A 15,844-nucleotide genomic window follows, 5' to 3' on the forward strand; every position below is an offset into this window, starting at 1 on the left:
AAAAAGGGTAATATAATTTATTGTCAAAAAAATAATAATAAAGCACCAAATTTAAATATAATTTAAAAAATTGGATAAATCATTCTGTACCTCTTTTTAACATAAATAAATAATATAATTTCATTTACAATAATTATATATTATTAAATAACGTAGTATTTCGAATTCTTCTTTTTCTTACAAAAAAAATACTCTCCCAAAAGTTAATTATAATCATATTTAACAAATTTGATAAATTAATTTTTTAAAAAAATAAAATATTCGTATTAAAAAAATTGGTAATAAATCATAAAAAAATAGTCATTTATATTTTAAAAATATGGATATCTTACATTATAACAATATACAGGTTTGAAATGGTTTGGGATAATATAACAGCATATAATAAAAAACCCTATCCTTTTATTCATTCATATTGCATACAATGAATATAGATTTTTCCCAAATATCGATTATTATGAATGGAAATATAAATTGGGACCTTTGTAAAATAATATTGAAAGTGATTATTTCGAAATTTTGTTATATAAAATTAAATCTAGACATTAAAATATATATACAAAATATCACATAAAATTTGTATTTTTTTGTTTTTTAAAATTTTTGGCAATATAAAAATATCGAGGAAAATAGAAATTTTTGATTTTTCTTTCTTCTATAATACCGAAATTATTAAACGCAATTTAATCCCGTGTTCCCATTAGAGTTAATTATAAATATTGAATCTTATTTTATAAAATAAAAAAATACCTAATTTTACAATTAATTTAGAAAATATGGAATTTTCTTTTTTAAAAAAAAGAATATAGCATTTAACTTCATGTTTATCATATTTCCGTCCGACATAAAAGTGTATTTATTATTCCCAAGTAAATAAGTTTGAAAAAATAAAGAACCGCCACTTATTTTTTTAAAAAGGAAGGTAATTATCTGAATTAAAATGGAGTACGAGTTTACCTTTACTTTGTAAAAAAAAAATAGGTGGCCTTAGCATAGCAAGTGGGAAAATAATCAATTTTACAAAAAAAACATAGATAATAATAATAATTAAAGAGTTTTTTTTAAATGGCTATAATATTTTTGAAAAAAAATAACGGTTGAGGGAATTAAATTTTGATTATAAGCAAATAATGTATTAATGTATCGAAGAAATAAGGAAGGAAAAATTTTTTTTTTAAAATTATGTGATCAGAAATTGTAGGAATTTTTTTTTTTATAAAATATCTCTCTGTTCGAGAAATAAATGTTTTTATAAGATAGGCTGAAAACATTTGACTATTGATAAAATCGTATGATGGAATGAATGAGAAATTCATAGGGGAGATTAAAAAATATTTAAAATTTACTAATGGAATGGGAGAACATAAAAAAGAAAAAATCATTCGGATTTAATAAATAGATGGAATGAATTGAAAATTTGGAGCAAATATATATTTTTTTTAAAGAGAGAAATCTCCAGCTGCTCTAGCACTGCTAAATGACTTCCGGGAATGAGGGGAAGGAAAGGAGGAACCGATGGTGTGCACGTGGAACCCAATTTTCTTGAGTTTTTCGGCGTTTAAAAGAATTCGGCCATCGAATATGAACGCCGGTTTGCACATGTGGTCATAGATGCGTTGATAATCTAGGGTCTGTATAATTTATTTTATCAAAAATAATAATAATGACCAAAAAGAAATTTCTAGAAGAGATCGTTAAAAATTAGGAATATAAAAAAGGTGTGCCTCATCCAAGGGAGGAGTCAACACTCAGGAAATCAGATCAACGGATCTCTAGAAGATTTTCTGAAATACATAAAAATGTTGGATCTACACTTTTCCATTCCTATTTATTTATTATTCCTATTTATTACTTTCCATGCTTATTCATTTCATTGTTGTTAGAGTTGGTTACCCAATTCTTAAAAATCGGTCAAAAAAGTAATAATAATTAACAATAAATTCCTGCCATTCTTGAAAAGAGGATATAATATGATAATTTTTTTTTTGTAAAGCAAGATAAAAAATCTCTAAGTAAAGCAGCTTCGTCTTCGCTCTATAACTAATCCATAACCCATAAATGATCATTGCCCTAACACCCATAGTATAGAAAATAAATTGCCGAATGAACATGGGAATGAAAATTTCAAAATAACCAATCAATAATGTGAAGGTTAACCGAACCAATTCAGACGGCTCCACAATCCTAAAAAAAAGTTATCGACTTATTTCAGATCGAGTTTAGAAATAGAATCTAGTTATTTAGTCGGTCTCGGTCCGGTTAACTCCATCTCAAATTGAGTTTTTATTTTTACAAAATTCGGATTATGGAGCAGTGGAACCGGACCCGATTGGCTTTCTGACAATTCTTTGATAAGCTAATCATTCGATAAACACAAAAGTGAATTAGTAATATTTAAAACTTTGAATTCCTGCCACTCCGTGCAAATCACTATAGCGTGAGCTCCCTCGGTAGCCAGATACACGTCCTCAACTATAGCCACGTTTTCATCCACCAAATCCTCTATTGACCCCCATTCCTTAGTCTCGGCAGAGGATTTCTCCCCTTCGTGGAAGGAGGCGTAATGCTTAAGATCCCACTGAATTTGGGCCTTTTCAACTTTCGGGTCGTAGATGGTCAGTTTGGCCCGCTCTTCTAACAAGTAGCGGCAGACGTGAATGGCGCTCGATTCTCGTGTATCGCCCGTATTTTCCTTGAACGAAAAACCGAGTAAGGCTATTTTCTTGTTGGAGACAGTTTTAAATAACGAAGATACTATCGTATCGGAGAATCGCTTCCTTTGGTACTCGTTGAGAGCTATTACCTTAAAACGGAGGGTTCGAAGAGTTAAATAATTTTTTTTTATAATTGAGATAAGGAATATTTTAAAAAAATTATGAGTAAACTTGTTGCCAATAAGCTGCCACTTCGGGTAAATTGAGGCATTCACTCAGGTAAACTAAATGTAAAACATCTTTTTTGAAACAGCTGCCACCAAAACCTAATAAATAATATAATTTAAAAAAATAAATAAATAATAACTTCCATTTGTAAGAGGAGGATTACAAAATAAACAAAAAATTTTACTTTTAAATTGGTTTTAAAAAAATTATTTTCAAAGGAAAAATTATTGTAAATAAAAAATTCGAATGAGATGTAAACCAAGACTGGCCTTTAGAAAGTGTGGTCCTATTCGGTGGTCGCGGCCGATAGCGTGCGCCACTTCACCGACGTGGGCACCTGTAGCTTCGCAAATGGCTGATATGGCGTTTATGCTACTAATACGTTGTGCGAGAAATGCGTTGGCTGCCTATTACGTATCATTATAAAAGTTAATAAAATGAAAATAAAAAAGAAGGAATATAAAGAGAAAAAAAAGGAAAAGAGAAAGATTTGGAGACGAAAGAGAAATAAATGGAACAAAGAAAAGAAATATTAGCAAAATCATATACTAAAAAAACGTCTGATTTTACCAATTTGGAAAGTTCGGAAGACCAAGTGTTGGTGGTTATGATCCTATCGCTAGGTATCCAATTGCAGTATAGTTCGCACAAGGCCCTTATAGCTATTTTGCCGTTTTTGGTGTCGCCGTGACCGCCAATTAAAACTCTATCCGGTTCCAACAAGTCTTTAATGGCGTTACCCTCAGCTAAAAATTCGGGATTCGATAGGATCTGAGGTATGAATATATATTATATGTGTAATAAGCATTAGTTTATTGCATACTATATCCAAGACTGTTGTGCGAGAGGGTGCATACAGTGCCCCACTTGTTTTAAATTTTTTGTCCCCAACAACGATCCCCACCAAAAAATTGAAATTATTTTTTCTATAGTGGTATAATATTATTATATCATTAAATAAACAAAATGGTGGTATATTAATGTAATTTAAAACTTTTAGTTCCAGTATCCAATAGAAATAGGGGAATGTAGTTTTGACTAGCCATTTATTTGTTATATGAAGATGAAAGAAATTACAAATTATTTTTATAAACAAAGCAAAATCAACGAAAAGAGGATATAGATAATTTTTTATATAAATATTTCTTTTTTTTATATCTATGTATTTTAAACGATTGTAGTAGGTTTTATTTATTGACACAAAATGTAGATTATATAGCCAGTTTAACAAAAATTAAAATACGTGGGATCAAATAGCGTCTGAATTGGGCATTCAGTTGCTGAAGATTGGAAGAGTACTCGATGTATTAAGGGTGTCTAGCAGTCTTTGTACTGTTAAGTCAGTTTGCATTAAATATGAGACCCTGTATATGAAATTTCAAAAATTCAGCCAATTCTTGCAACAGTGCTAAATTTAGCGGGCTGTTCACCCGATTATAAAGTGGTAAATTCTTATCCGCCTTGATGTATGATGTTCTATTTGAATTTCCAATTTGTCTCTAAGAACTTTTGACAAGAACTATCAGTTTATCTAAAGCTAAAAAAACAATATTCTAAATCTCTTTTATATTTCTTAAATAATTGAGGGAGAATAATAAATTGGGATTAGTAATATTGTAAAAAAACATCTTTTAATATAATTTTTTAAAAAATGTCATTTTTCAATATTTAATATATTTTTTTTTACAATATATTTCAATTCTTATATAACTTTTTAAATAGATATAATAATATAATATATTTTATGTGAGATGCTTCGTTATAAGCTATTTTTTTTAAAAAAAATTCAAAAAAATTTTGCCTTCTAATTCTTGGAAAAACAAAAATTCGCCTTTAATTTTTGGTCCATATTAGTGTTTAAATTTTTTTTAGAATAATGGCGTTCTGCTGCAAATTTTAGGGCTACAGCGGTGACTATATATATTCTTAGGTGAACGAAAAATCGAGATAAAGATATCGAAAAGTTTTTGATTTGATAAAAAAAATCAAACTTCAAAATGGACCCCACCATTGCCAATTCGATTGTGTCCGATAAGGAAGTCGTCCATCGCGTTTTCGATTCCGTTCATCATATGCGTCGCGTTTCCATTGATATCTTTCGTTTCTCCATTTGATTCACTTTTAATTTTGTTTTCATAATCCTTGGCATCTTCATAGGCAGGCTAAGGTGGCCATGTTAGGACAAGTCAAAGTTAAAATAGGGTTTTACAAAAAAAATAATAAACATATGTATTAAAAATAAGACATATTTTATCAAGTTGTCAAAATAATATAATTTAAAAACGTGTAAAATGAATAATAGCGCGAACAAATTGAGAAACGCTGCGTTAAGCGCCAATAATGCCTTTCAGATGGTCTCGTGCCAATTGGTAAAATTAGCGTTTGGCGTTAGCAACCATTTAAAAATAAAACGCAAACAGGGTTGCTTTTTCAATACTTTTTTTATTCTCCGTTTTGTAATATTATATAAAATGTAATATAAATAACTTACTTATAATCCTAAAAAACTAAAAAAGAATATTTAAAAAATTAAAAAATAAGAACGCGGACGATAATATAATTTTCAAAGACAAATCCTTTTTTTCTTAGAACTTTCTTAAAATTTTGAATCGATGGATATTGATAAAAAGGCAACCTCAATTTAAACAAGGGTCGCGTTACATTTTTTTTAAATTTTAAAAATTACAAACGTAAACGTTCAATTTGTGCGCGCTATAAGCCTTCTCATAATTAAAATATTTTCAAAACTATAATATATTACAATATTTTTATTTTTAAAAAATAACCTCGCTGGCAAGTAGGTTACTACTAGCAGCATTATTGCCATGGGAAAAAGACGTGGAAGTCAGGATAAAGGACAGCATTTCGGCGGCCCTAACAGGTACCGTACTCTTTTCGACAACTATTTTAAGCTTATTAGAACCTTTAGGAATTGGGTTATTGAGAATGGAATTGCTTATGAGCCGGGCGCAGGATTCGACGTATTTCAGATCGGGTCCTCTGCCCTAAAAGGTAACAACCATAAGATTATTTTATTTATTTATTATATTTAAACGACGCCATCGAATTAATTTATAAAACAACGCCATTTCTGCAAAATTCAAATATTTAACACCTGATTTGTGATTGTGAGTTAGAAGAATCCATTGTTTAAAAAATTTGCAAAATCGAAACAAAAAAAAGAAGCAAATATTTATTTATGTTCTTCAATAATTTAATGTCCTATCTCCTATGTCAACACGCGTATAAGAAGTTAGGATAAAATATCAGAATTATGCCAAGATATTGAGTAACCATGGATCATGTAGAAACTCTTTAAAATAGCAGGAATGAAAGGAAACGAGGAAAATAAAGAGTGTTATGAAGGTAAATTATAAGTTGTAAACCTTTCCTAAACCGAATTCCTTGGTAGGTGTGTTGACTGATATGAATATCAGATCGGCGTCGATAATATTTTCCTCGAGGTCGGTGGAGAAAAATAGATTTTTATTGCGACAGGATTTGACAATCTCTTCTAAACCAGGCTTATTTTTTTTAAAATAATAATAAAATGGGTTAATTAAAAAAATGAATGCATATATAAATATGAGGTTTTAGGGTTTGGGATTGAAATTTATGGAATGAAAATTAAATTTAAAATCTAGGTAAAAAATGGGACGTTTTAAATGTAACCAAATTAGGCTATTATGATGAGACAACGAGTTAAAATAATATTAACTTCGTAAATAGGCAGTTTGTCAGAATTCCATTGAGCGATTCTGACCGCATTTATATCGGTGACGGTCACTTTGATGTGCGGACATTTGTAGGCTATAACCGCGCAGGTTGGACCGCCTACGTAACCGGCTCCTATGCAGCAAATTTTAGTGATTTTCATAAGTTAGTTATTTTTTTGAAAAGGGCCGGGAGAGTATGTTACGTTGTTTATAAGGTGTAAAATTGAATGTCGAACCTATATGATCCTTTTTGTTTTGACAAAATTAATTTTTTTAAGAAAATATATATATGTTTAAAGTTTAAACAATTCAAGATTGGCTCCTTAAAATGATCAATTTTAAAATAGGACCAGATCGGGATTGGAAATTTTTTTTTTCAAATCCATGCTGAGACTAAAATTTTAGACCTCTGCATATTTCTAATAACATACCCCCCCCCACCAATTAGCGCGAAAATCTCCCCGTTAACTGTCAATGAGAGGTAATTTAATCAAATTGCTATTTTGTGATAGGGACTAAGAATAGACATTTTTCTCGTACTATTCGGGGTTCGAACCTTGATTTAAAAAAAATTATTTCGCATCAGACCTCAAATTTTTTTTTAAAAAAAAATTAGCTTGAAAAATAAATTATAAGATCCGTTAATCATTCTCTAAGGTGCTTAAGCAGTTGTCATGGGTTAGACTTATTATTTTTTTTTGCGAAACAGCTGTTGAACTAGGACACCCTATTCTGGTATGTTTTCAGTGTTTGATGATATTATTTTAAAAAAACATATAAGGGGGGAAGAGGAGGATAGTTGGACTATAGAACAAATTTGAGTTCATTGTGATTTTTAAAAGAGGATCCAATAATCCCAGTTATTTTGAGAAATTCTTTTTTTTTACCTTATCAAAATGGATATATATATAATTTTTTAAATTTAAAAAATAAATATATTTTAAATTATTATTATTATTTATTTTATTTTGTAATTATAAATTTAATTCAATTAACCACCATCTGATCGAAAAATTATTAACAAATAGGTTGCCTCGAAATGAGATGATGGAGACAAATACGATATGATTACAAGATATTTATAACGATTAGTACTCTTAAAAAGCCCGATTTGGGTCGATTTTAAAAATCGGATTAAGATTTTAGCCAAAATAATACCATGAAAGCCTGGATAAAAAATAAAAAGAGGTAAATTAAATATATTAAAACTTGAAATGCTCAGAAAAAATATATAATATATCCTTAAACACTCCGAATAAATATTTGGCCGTGTCCTAGCCGGCTAAATAACCACAAAAATATAAGCAAAACGAGAAAAAAATATATATCGTAAAGTATAATAATCAATATTGATGTATATTTTTTAAAATTGTAATTTCTAAATATTAATATCGAAAAAATAATATTTCATTTAGTTTTTTTTAAAATATAAAGTAGCGTAGAAGTAACGAAAGCTATCTTAAATCTAGTTGCTTCAACGCTCCTGTAACGATAGTGCGCTACTTTTGATGAAGTAACGGTAGTGAGCTACGTTTGAAGAAGTAATTGTAGAGTGCTACGTTAAAAGAAGTAACATTCGGGCCTAATTTTTCAAGCCCGGCCCGAAATTTTTTTAAAAAAAGTTTTGCCGGCCCATGTCCGAACCTGAATTTTTTTTAAAAAAAATTTACCGGCCCGAATTTATTTAAATATAGAAATTAATTTTTATAATTACTCAACAAAATAAAAGAGATATGTTATATGGCGTCTAGTTCTATAAATAAAATAAAATATTTTTATTTTACATAAAAAATTCAATATAAAATTGATAAATCTAAAACATATTTTAAAAAATTTCCAAGGCCCGACCCGGCCCTAATTTTTTTAAAAAATATTAAGCCCGGCCCGAACCCGATTTTTTATAAAAAAATTAGGCCAGAGCCAGGCCCGATCCCTTGGGCCGAGCCGGACCTACTTTTGCAGATGTCTACTGTAGAGCACTACTTTTGAGAAGGTTTAGCGCTTAACAAAAATACTGCTTTTTAAAAGGTATAAAATGATATAGTGAAATGGCCCGAGCGAGTATAATTTAAAAAAAAACTTCGGGTCGGCAAGAATTAAAAAAAAAGAACCCGAATATGAATGATTTAAAATTTAGACCTCTACGGGCCTCCGTTATAAATAAAAATTACATAATTTCTTTTTCTTTCACCTTCTAGTCCCGAGAAAACAGAATAGAATAATAATAAATTTTGATTTTTTTTAAAAAATTTGCAAATATATTGTCCAAAATAGTTTTAGAAAATGGTTGCTTTAATGAAGAGAATAATAAAAATCTTATAATTATACAAAATAAAATATATATATGTATGTTAGTAAATATAATTAGCTAATAAAACGTTTTTTTTGCCAACTTTATGTATTTATTTAGTTTTTATAATTTAAATAATAAAAACAAAACAAAAAAGGATATTAAATATTTACTTTTGGTCCTACAAGTCGAGATAGAAGAGAATGTTACTGATAATTCTATTTGCAAGGGGAAGAATATATTCCTATTAGCGTGTGTAAAGGGTTCAATATATCAGATCACTCTTTTCTCGTTTAAAGTGTCTAGATCAAATATTTGTTTTTAATGCGAAAAAAAAATCTTGTTTGCGTAAATATTAAATTATAAAAAGTATATTTATTTTATTTTTCAATACGTAATTATAAATTAATGGGTAAAAGATATATGGCGTCACTTGCTAAACAACGACCAATTTTTTTTAAAACACGCAATAAGATTAGTGAAGACCACAACCCTGTCTTAGGTCTAAACAGGGCCGATACACGCGGACCAGGTCACGGTACTTAAATAAAAGACCGGTCTAACCTGTGGTCCTAAATTAAAAGGCCGCATGGCTGGTCTTTTAATATTTTTTGTTATTTAAAAAAAAATATATTTCCGTATTCCCATAATAAATATTACAAATATTCAATTTATAACTAAAATGCTTTTTTTTAGACAAACCTTTTACTTTCATATAGCAGTGCATTAGAAAAGTAATATAAAATAAAAATATAGCCAAAAAGAATTATATGAATTGAATAGTAAGGCAAACTTAAAAATTACAAAACCGGTGACTGCGGTTCTCGAAAAAGATAGGACCGTTGACCATTTTAGTCACTTCCTTAATTTTATACATAATTATCCCGTATCAGAACCCTAGTTGGCTTCAGAAGAAAAAAATAATATTGCCCTTGTTAGATTCGAACCCAGATCGAGGTTTGTAAAGTGATATCTCAATCAACGTCTATAGAAACTGAGCTACTGGCGCTACTAGGAGATTACGACGCTATCTAATATTTTAATAAAACAGATAATAAAAAAAAATCAATAACGTTCAAAAGCTATACACCATTACCCTAAATATAGTGTTGAAAACGATTAAGTAAAAAAAGGGGGGCTGGAGGGGGAGGGGTAGGCTTAAATGTCATTTTAACAAAATTAAAACACCCAATCCACGTGCACCATATGAATGAAGGTTGTTTAACTTTGTATATTCTCTTTTTTAAATTATTAAATAAACTTTCGACGTTTTTTTGGCGCTTTGGACGTACGCTTAGAGGAGTTTTTTAGGAATTTATTTTATGATTGTTTCTTAGAAAAAAGGGGGGGGGGTTTGGATATCCGATGATTTTGAAAGAATCATAAAAAAAAACCCCAGACAAAAAATATATTTTTCCTATCGAAGATGTAGTTTTAAAAAAAATATGGTGTAGGATGGATGATTTGCGTGGTTTTTTTTGTGTTAAGCAGTAAATTATCCAAAACCAGATTAAATATTTTCTTGTAAAATAAGGGGGGGGGGAGGGGAATATTTTAATAATATAATATAAGGACTAGATCATTGTACATAAGCATCCGATCTGACCAAACCCGGATAGTTCCGGCCCAGTTTATTTCTTATGAAAAATTTCGGTTCGAATATTTGGAAAATAAAAAACGAAACAGTGATCGAACCATATCGTTAAAAAAATAAGTAAACCCCTAAAGACCATAAAATAAAGGCCAACGTCACCAAATATAAATTAAATAAGAGAGATTAGACCGCATTACTTGGTATACGATTCGAATTTTTCGAATAATTATTAAAAAATAATCCATACGAAAATATCTTGAAAATTTTTTTAAACGTACATCCAATTTTTTAAACATAAAATTATTATAATAATCTGGTGACACATGCAATTAAATTATTAACGAAATTAAAATGCATATTAATTCAATTTATAAATGCCAGGCCAATTTTTATGGCCAATAATTTATCATATTAATAAAAAAAATTAGGACTGTGCCAATCTACATATTTTTGCCTATCCGATCCGATATTGGTTTGAAACCGATCTAATATTTATATTGATTTTATGCCATCCCCCTTTGAACCAAGTATAATCAAAAAATCCATATTTCATATGCAAAAAATCGAATTATGCATTTAATTTAATTTTAATATTTATATTTCTACAATTAAAATTATAATTTTTTTAAAAAATAACTTTATAATAGATAAAAAAAATATATATTAATATATCCATTTTATTTTTAATATTATATATGTTGGCATGAATTATAAAATTGTAATTAATATATAAAATTGTAATATATTGAGATTTTTCAAAAATAAATATGAGCCTGTAGATTTTCTGGCAATAAGCTTCTACGATGTCGACTATCTATATCCCCTGCCGCACTGAAGATAGACTCAGATGTGACACTTACTACAGGAGGTGCCAAAAATTTACATGCAAGTTTTGACAAAGTTGGATACTTTTTAGCATTGATTCTCCAATAGTGTAGATTCACGGGGAATATAATATCAATGTTATTAGAGTCACCTAAATAAACACATACATAAAACTAGCATTTTTAAAATAGTGGGTTTCATACAAATTCAAACTTTTGTTGGGTTTGAAAAAAAATCACATACCATACCACCTAAACAAATGTGTCAATCTAAGCAATACTAGATAAAGTACGAAAACCGTCTAGATATAATTCTTTTAAATATTCCTTGATTTCTTTCAAGCATGACAGGTCATCTACATTACTAACGATTTTCAATTATTTTATTTGTTACTAGTTTCTCTTTGATTTTCAATTTAAATAAATAAGATTTAGGTTGGTGTTACGCATTTCCATTGTTATAAAAAATAAATAAAAAATCTTTTGAAATATTTAAACTAATAATTGTAAAATAAATTATATAAATATATATAATATAAAATACAAAAAAAGGAAGTAAAAATATCGGATCGGATCAGGGTTTAAAGGGTATCGGCCAGATCCGATATTTGAAAAAGGCTAAATATCGGTTCAGATTCGATCCGATATTTAATATCGATACAAGCCCTAAAAGACAATTAGAGATTTTGACAGCAAATTAGTTCCAACTAAATAAAAATAAAACTTGCATGAGCAGTTGATGTATATCATGAATCACTTATAAAATTGATAAGGATATCGATGTAAATGACAAATGATTAAATTTAATTTAAAAAAAAACATATTCATAATATTTATTATGAATAATCCAAATATTCGATCAAATTATTGGAATATCGATTCAAAATAAAACGACTCAATTAATTAACTTGTCGCAATCGTCAAATATTCGATTTATTAGAAAAAAATTCGCACTCGAACAAAAAGAATAATTTACTATTCGTGTTCGTTATTCGTTGCGTTAGCGCGAATTCGCGGCGAATTATACAAAATATGCCGCGTATACTTCGCCGCTAATTGGCGCTCCGTGAATGCAAGGTAAAACGGATTGTACGAACAACATAAAATGGGAGGAGATACGAAGGAGCTTACAACTAGAAAAAGGTGTAAAAAAGTAAAAAATTAAAATTAAAAAAATTTTAAGGTTTTTTAGGCAAAAAAAAAAATAATGATTTTTTAAATATATGGCGAAAATAATACGTCAGCTTTTGCCTGACTAAGTATTTTCAAAATATTTTTTTACTTAATTCTAATTTTCTTTTTATACAATATATAAGATTGAAAGAAGAAAAAAAAATTAGCCATTTAATATTCTTCTTTTATATAATTAATTGTAAATTACATCATAAATTATTTATTATACCTTTATTTTTTATAAGAGATCTGCAGGCCCCCATATTTTAATTATTTTAAATATACCCGGGCCGGGCCGTATATTTTAATATCGAACATTTTAAATCTCCATTATTACCTATATAAAAAAATTAAAAATAAATGTAATATATTTTTAAAAAAAATTTGGGATGGGCGAGAAAGAATTTTTTTTTAAAAACAAACGGGCCGGGTCTGAAAATATAAAATCCGGGCCGGGCCGTACAAAAGGTAACTCTGCATGTCTTTAATTTTTATTATTAAGAATATAGCCGGTAATTTAATTTTAATATCTAATTTTTTATATTTATGTGAAAGTAAAAAAAAAAAATTAAAACTAAATTAATAGAGTATAACAAATACATATTATTTATTCTTTTCTTAACATAGGAAATATTTTTATTTGTATGAAAATTTTTTCTGCCGCTTGTTTAACAATGAAAAAATAATTCCCCGTGGAAAAAAATTTTTTATTTAAAAATATTTCCCTGCCCTTCCCCCTACCTTACATGCTTTTTAAAGAAAATAAGATTTTCGAGATACAAGCTCGATCCGGTCCGTCCGCTTCCCGAATGCAGGAGAGAAATCTTAATAAGCAATTGAGAACTATTTGCAAACTTTGTTCCTTTAAAAAAAAGGAAGACGTATAGCCGACAAATGTGTGTGTTAACATTTCATAAAAGAAATTTGCGCAAAAAAAACACCGATTATTTTTCGCATGAATTAAACAAAAACATAAATATTTTAATAATTCTATGTAGGAAGGGGAAAGATTTGTGATTTTGTTGGAAAATATAAACATTTTAAGATTAAAAAAAATGTTAAAACAAAAAAAAATCATTGCCTATTTTTTGGAGTTAGTGACATTTCGTTGTTAATGAAACTTTTTTGCTAATGTTAAGTATACTAGGGTTAATAAATACCACCGTTTTTAAAAAAAAAAATTTGAGGCATTTAAAAGTTAGCACAAAAGGGTAAATGTTTTTGATAATTGATATCAATCCTATTCAATCTAATTTTATTATATTAATCATTTAAAACCCTAAATTATAATAGATTACTTATCCTCCCATAATTTTTATCAAAAATTAAATACAAAACATAAACGATAATCAAAATAAAATATATTAAGAATATATTAAAAATTATATATTTTTTTAAAAAAAATATACATTTATCATTGGGGTTGTTAAAAAGCCCGATTCAGATTAAGATTTTAGCCAAAATAATCTTATGTAAGCTTAGAGATTTTGCTTATAGATGGCAGAACGGTTTGAACCCATATTATTTCGGCTAAAAATCTTAATAGGGTCGTTTGTAAAAATCGACCCAAATAGGGCTTTTTAACAACCCTACTTATCAGCCTAGAAAGGGGTGAATGCTTAGGAAATTGGTCTGGCAGATTTTGGCTGACAAAGGTAGAATTCTTCGTTGGAGTAGCCTGTAATCTGCTTCCTTCTTTTGCCTGTGATTCCTGATTTAACTTATTACCAAACTACTGGCTGTAGTTTTGAATGAAAAAACAAAACAAAAAAAACAATGCCACCAAACACCTAAGATAAGCCAAAATAGGGTGTACAAGTTCAAAAGCTGTTTAGCCTAGAATAAGATGAACCAGGACCCCACCCTAAAGCTTGGAATGGCATGAGTCATATAATTTAATTTTTAAATAAAAAATATATACTAGAGGTTCAAGTCTGGCCCAGTGGCTCAAATTTTTAAAAAGGGAAAGAAATACAATAAAATATATAATTTTTTAGTATATGTATAAGTGATATAGGCAACCCAAGAGGTGATATCAAGCATCTCTGGTAATAAACCTTGTATTTTTTTAAATAAATAAAAATTTATGTCTAACTGAGCCTGACTAAAATTTTTTTTTTACAAAGCCTAAATCAATCAAAATTAAAATGTACCAATCAAAAAACTGGTTGGCTCTCTCATTACTACTATAAAAGCATTGTTAATTTGTATTTGGAGTATCAAACTGTAAACTATGAAGCCAATATAAACCATTATAATTATCTAAAATTATGAGAAAATTTTCAAAGAAATGAACAAACCAAATAATTATAAATACTGTTGAGAAGGTTTAGCCCATTTAAAAATATAGTACAGATTTATATATAATAAACTTATGTTAACTTAATTTGTTTTTATCCTTCATGTTTTGTGATAAGATTTAGTGTTACAGAAATTCAACTTATTTCAAATTTTTTAAATATTTGTTTTGTTTTTATATTAAAAAATATCTTAATTAGATTATTATGTACAATTACTAAAATGTTATAAATAATTTAAAAAAATCTAAAACTCATGAAAGAACAGTAATATAACAAAAAAGATCTTATATGAATATCAAAACTAAAATGAATTTATATAAATTTGTTTTGAATAAAGATTTGGAAATTTTAAGCTAAAACAGAATAGAACTCTCATTATACCTATTTGTTAAATACTTTAATAAATATTATTCAAAGCCAGTAGATTTTACTAAAATAACCTTTTGACAAAAGTTTCAGATATTATGTATAAATAATAATACAATAATCATAATGTATTATCTTGTGGCATTATTAGTTTTAAATTAATATTTAAAGGCAGAATTGATAATAAGTATATAAAAAAAGGTATATTTTCTAAAATATGAAATACATTAAAAATAGTACATTCAAATGATTAATTAATATTAAATTATATAATTTGATAGAACTTATCATTTTAAAATTAAATTGGAGTCAGAAGGGAGGGCCAATTGGAGCGCCTAGCACCCTATAAAATATTTTATTTATGAGCACTCCCTAAGTTTTATAATAAAAACAAAATTAGATAAGTTTAAAGTTACCAGAACGTTTTTTAAACAAAATAAAGATTAATCAGGCCTTCATATATATCATTTTTATGAGTTCCCTATGATTAAAAAAACTTAGTTCATCCCTAAATTTTTAGAAATTCCCTGATTTAAATATTATATAAATTTATATTACCAACAACGAATTTGTTATTATTTAAATGTTGCTTTATTTAATAAAAGCATGTATATATGGTCGTAACAAAAAATTTTTATATAAAAATTCAAACATTCCGAAAAAACATTGTTAAAAAACAAACATATGGTAAACAAAAAT

The 15,844-nt window shown here is 28.0% G+C and overlaps 1 protein-coding gene across 4 annotated transcripts; it reads right to left on the reverse strand.

Annotated features, from left to right (window-relative positions):
* LOC135927410 (UDP-glucose 6-dehydrogenase-like) lies at positions 1-15,844 on the reverse strand. Of its 4 annotated transcripts, none has more exons than XM_065463384.1 (10): positions 15,704-15,844; positions 6,601-6,844; positions 6,269-6,406; positions 5,669-5,887; positions 4,874-5,044; positions 3,453-3,653; positions 3,142-3,289; positions 2,886-2,980; positions 2,402-2,803; positions 1-1,631 (listed from the first exon to the last, which is right to left on the reverse strand). In XM_065463384.1, exons 2-10 carry the CDS (start codon positions 6,757-6,759, stop codon positions 1,440-1,442), a joined length of 1,725 nt encoding a protein of 574 aa, XP_065319456.1. In that variant the 5' UTR covers positions 6,760-6,844; positions 15,704-15,844; the 3' UTR covers positions 1-1,439. The 4 variants fall into 4 exon arrangements, with proteins under 4 accessions (XP_065319456.1, XP_065319457.1, XP_065319454.1 ...); XM_065463385.1 differs by lacking the exon at positions 15,704-15,844 and adding an exon at positions 9,062-9,080; XM_065463382.1 differs by lacking the exon at positions 15,704-15,844 and adding an exon at positions 8,790-8,920.

The sequence above is a fragment of the Gordionus sp. m RMFG-2023 genome, chromosome 3 (assembly GCF_954871325.1).
Source record: "Gordionus sp. m RMFG-2023 chromosome 3, tfGorSpeb1-WG-v2, whole genome shotgun sequence".
In the NCBI taxonomy this organism is placed as follows: Eukaryota; Metazoa; Nematomorpha; class Gordioida; order Chordodea; family Parachordodidae; genus Gordionus; species Gordionus sp. m RMFG-2023.